The sequence below is a fragment of the Atta colombica genome, unplaced genomic scaffold, assembly GCF_001594045.1.
Source record: "Atta colombica isolate Treedump-2 unplaced genomic scaffold, Acol1.0 scaffold12, whole genome shotgun sequence".
Lineage (NCBI taxonomy): Eukaryota > Metazoa > Arthropoda > Insecta > Hymenoptera > Formicidae > Atta > Atta colombica.
Window position 1 is genome coordinate 6,816,060 of NW_017259206.1, and position 4,860 is coordinate 6,820,919.

The 4,860-nt window shown below is 33.7% G+C and overlaps 1 protein-coding gene across 1 annotated transcript in view; it reads left to right on the forward strand.

Moving 5' to 3' along the window:
- Positions 1-4,860, forward strand: part of LOC108694411 — an 11,095-nt gene that overhangs the window by 4,956 nt on the left and 1,279 nt on the right. Inside the window, exon 2 of the mRNA XM_018203857.1 lies at positions 2,026-2,237. Coding sequence (XP_018059346.1) covers positions 2,057-2,237 — 181 coding nt within the window. The 5' untranslated portion in view covers positions 2,026-2,056. The remainder of the gene's footprint in view (positions 1-2,025; positions 2,238-4,860) is intronic.

A 4,860-nucleotide genomic window follows, 5' to 3' on the forward strand; every position in this document is an offset into this window, starting at 1 on the left:
TTGAAATGTTTATTATTATTATCCTAACTTAAAAAATCAATGTACTTGAAAAATTCTTATAATTAATAATATTATTTGAAAATGTATAATATATTCCTTTTTGAAATTTTAAATTAATAAGATGCTTAAAACATTTAACGTGATAAAACATAGTCATTTTCTCTAAACCAAATATATTTGTTGTAAAATCAGAAGAAAATGATACAATTAATTATAAGTGAAAAAAATGTAGCCTCGGTAATTTAATAGTCGACTAAAACTAAAATAAATAGGTCAATGTACAGCGTTCATTAGCCTACATATGCGATAATATATATTACTTAGCTCTTGTCTTGGTTGCAGCCTCTCTATTTAAAAATAATTACAAATAAAAGATGTAGGCGGGTCGATGGACATTAATCTTTAATCCAAGGCTAAGGATAACTTGCGGCGTTATTGAAAGTGACAAGAAGGAGATTTAATATTCAATAAACGTTGCGACTGTCATTTCTGCGAATACATTGGCGAACAACTTGTGTGAATAATCTTTCGTGATCTCTTTGCAATGAATAATCGATTTAATTATATTCAAATTTATCCTCAAACAATATAAACATCCCAATATAAACATCTATATGTTTGCTATTTTTAGACACTTTAAATAGAGAAATAAACGTTTCATAGATGCAAAAACGATCAAATTATGAACGTAATCCTAAAAAAGAGTGATAAAAATTCTAATAATATGACTGCAAATATCTGCAAATATATCTTAGGTAAACGTATATTTCGGGTTTTTTTATATAAGAAAAAAATTTTTGTAAAATTCATTAGTTTAACAACGATATATGTCAACAGAAATTAAGTTTACGATTGAGAAAATCATTTGAGTCCATCGCGAGCGGTATGTGTCTCCATTCCAAGTGTCTAGCTTCTTTTAGAGACTGAAAATGTGATAATTAAGCCGCGTCTGCGATGTACACAGACGTAGAGATCGGCCCTGAGGAAAGGGAGAGTGGGCGCTCTCGGGGATTCACACGCCTCGTGTTCAGGGAGATTGCGGCCCGGGCCTCGTGCGCGCCGTGCCAGTTCAGTTCACGGGCACCAAATTAGACGCGGGTTATTTTCGACCGGTGTACAGCCGCTCGCTCCAGTTTACCGACGATGACGAACCAAATTGCTACCAAGAGAAAAAAAGCGAGAGGAAGGGAGAGAGAGAGAGAGAGAGAGAGAGAGAGAGAGAGAAAGAGAAAGTGTCTACGACTTCAATTACTAAGCATGGTATAGTACTCCTCTTGGAAGCCACGTGGAGAAAGGCCAGGGGGATCACCACGTGCCGCACGCGCGTTTGGCGAAATAATTTTCAGCATTATTAGCTTCTTCACGTGGGTAGTACACAACCGGAACATTCGCTCATATATCTGAATTAAAGATCCTTGTTATATTAATAACAATATCAATATCTGTTTTAGTTAATAATGCTAACAAAAGTTACAATAATGATAATGATTTTAATAGTGGAGCTGCCAAAACAGCTAATTGACTGATTTATAATTTTAAAAAATTTCTGGCAACTCCTCTGTTAGTGACTCAATTTTGACATAACGAAGACGAATATAGAAATTCTGTAATTGATCGTTGAGGAGGTCTCCAAAGAAAGTCAAAACGTTCAATTGACGTGAATGACATTATGATTATTCAACAAATTAATAAAAGTTGTTATACTATTATTTGCGCTATAATCTGTATTCTCTTTGTTTAGTTCTTATTATTGTTTTTAATTTTGAAAATCCAAAGTTATATTTGTGGAGTTTTGGAGGAAAAAAATCACTTAAATTTATAACTATATCTTTATATCTAAATTCGATGAGCATGAAGATCTGCTGTAAAATTATTAATTACATCACGAACAGAATTCCGTTTATTTAACGAGACCTAAGTTGTTTTAAAAGTGTACTGTACTATACCTATTTTGCTAAAGGAAATCTAAAATCTTCAGTGAACCTCGCGGAAGATAGCAGTGCAGAATGTGTCTCTGATTTGCAGATAACAGGGAGAGAGGCAGCCAAATTTCGAGATGTCGAGGCCAATCCTTAGCAGGCCACGCACGTTCATCTATGGCAGCAACTATGACAAGGGCGAATCTTATTACAAACCCATGGTTGATCACCTAGACCGGAAGTACAGCGGACGACCATTGTTCCCGGAGCCGAGAAACTCACTAGCCGACGAGATTGAGGCGCGCCGTAGCGACATCGGTAACCTGTTCAGTCGTTTTCCAAAATGGTTTTGAAGGAGTGTTGTAAAAAGACTTTCTCTCCCAGACCCTCCTCGAGAGATTGTCGGAGCTCGCTGAATAGATTCGTTGTGCAAATGAAAAATACTTGAGAAAAACTCTTGTCCAACCCCCTTATCCTCATCCCTCTTCTAATCCCACACCCTTTACTCCAATTCCCACGACTCGCATGATCTGCCTCGTGGCGAGGTGTTATCAACTGATTATTCGATTCGGTATCGCGATTCTCGATGTATAATGTGACAGGAGGATCGCGATGCAGAGCTCGAGATTAGGATGTGAACGGGACGATCGTTGTCCAGGATTTAATAAATGAGATTTTATGTTAACGAGAAGGAGATGCAGAAAGTGTACATATTGATGCAGAGAAATAGTACCCATAATAAGATATTTATCTTTAATATAAACTAGAGTTTTCCCAGAATTCTAACATATAAAGAGTATTTATTGTTCCGCAACAGCGGAAATAAATTTAGTAATAAAATAAAATAATTAAAATCTAAAATAAACTCAATAATATTTGACAGTTAATTTACTAGATATTGCTAGATATTAATTTAGATTGATTTATTCGTGTGAAGGAATTTATAAACTTAGATTTAGAAAAATTGTACGAAGAAGAGAAAAACGCAGCAAGAGATTCAACGAATGAATAATCGGTCACTTGTCGGCCTCCTCTTGAAATTGAAATTAAAGCTTTACGCTCCTGGTTTACACAGCGAGAATGAGGCCTTCACATTCTAACAGTTTTTATTCGAATTTCAATGTCATCCTTTTGCGTGAATAGATTTTTACTGTCTTGCCTGCAACTGTGTAGTTAGTCTCTGAATTATGTCTCTCCTATTTGATGTATCATTTTGCTGAATAAATTGTTTGGTTTCCTAAGTATACGTTGACTTTGCGCGGGGAGCCTTGTGTGATTACTGTATAATATGTTGTGTTTGCTACGATGATCATCGACGAGGATCGACGGATCGCAACGCGTCGGCTTCTCGACGGGCTTCTCATTTCGTCCGATCTCGATTGGCCTCGATGTTGCGCGAGAAACTTTTGCTTTATTGATTCCTACTTCCTAGATCATATATACGCATGCATACTCATACGTATCGTCGTTTCACGTCTTGCATCGACACAGATGACGCGGAGATGACTTACGAAAGATGTTGCGTGTTCTCTTGAATAATGCGTCCGCAATATAATAAAGCTGACAGTAATCGCCCGGTTGCTGACTAGTAAATTTATACGGCTGCATAAGAATAGAACAGAGAAAGAAGATGGAAAGATGTGAATTAATGACATCAATAAATTGTCGATTGTGACGAAAGTAAATAAAAATATTAGTCTAAGCCTGCAGGATATCCCGGAAAGCGAATACGCCAGCTGTTTGAAAAAATTTGATTTGATCTTTCTATAGTGAAAGTCGACTCGCAATTGCTGTAATTTTTTGAATCACATCGATAAGAATAGATAATATTTTACACCAGTAAAAAAAAATAAAAGTTTCTAAAAAATAAATTTGAATGTTTTAAATAATTAAAAATTTTTTAATTTTGAAATGCAATTTTGATGTAATAACTGATTGTAGAGGAATAAAAATATACCTTTAAAGTATATCTTTTCTTTATTGTGTCTTATTTTCGCAAAACTTATAATTATTTTAGTTACGTTGTCCCAAAAAATGACTATAAATTATAGTTGAATTATGATAATTGCAACAATTTTTTCTCTTGGTAAAAATATACACTCGATAGTTTTGAGATCTAAATCAGTAAATGAAATATAAATAATTAAATTTCTGACGAAAAAAGAATTTACGCATTATGAATTTTCGCTGTATTATACACTTATCTGGGATACTCTGTATGTTTCCAGCGTCGTGGATGATGCGAAACACAAAGGATGAAAGCGAACGTTGTGCTTGACTTTAGATGCAACTGCTAGTTTATTAGCATATGGTCGGGCGTACCGATGAAATTTTGTAAATGTGCCAGGCTGTTAATGTGATGCGCATCTGAATTTATTTTTGATCAAACGATACCAAAAATACGTGCAACCTACGGTGTAAAGCTCAGCCGATACTGAGTTGTTGTAAGTAAAGAAGCATGAAATGTAACCGGCGAAACCGATCATGATTTCTTAAAATGATTTTAACGTAATTTTTACATTGTATAATTTCAATTTTACTTATTTAACAATATTAAATAAATAATTATTTCATTATTCGTAATTTTTTTAAAAAGAAAAATCAATTAATTATAAATCTAAACGATATTTATGCTGCTGTTGCATCTAACGCCAATTTAGATTTTTATTAGAGATCAAATTATAACCAGTGTTAAAAACGGAGTCCCTAATTTTATTTAAGATTACACCAGTTTAAATAATTACACCTCGATGTTTATGCATAATGTGAAATAAATAAAAATGTCTCAAACAAAAAATATTGTTTTCCCTGAATTCTTCCTCAACGTCACTGGTTATAATTTATAACTTAAATGTAATTTAAAATAGTTTAAATTTTACAAATTCTTTTATTTCTTGATATATAAATAAAATAAATTTATATTAACAGTAATTTTAAAAAA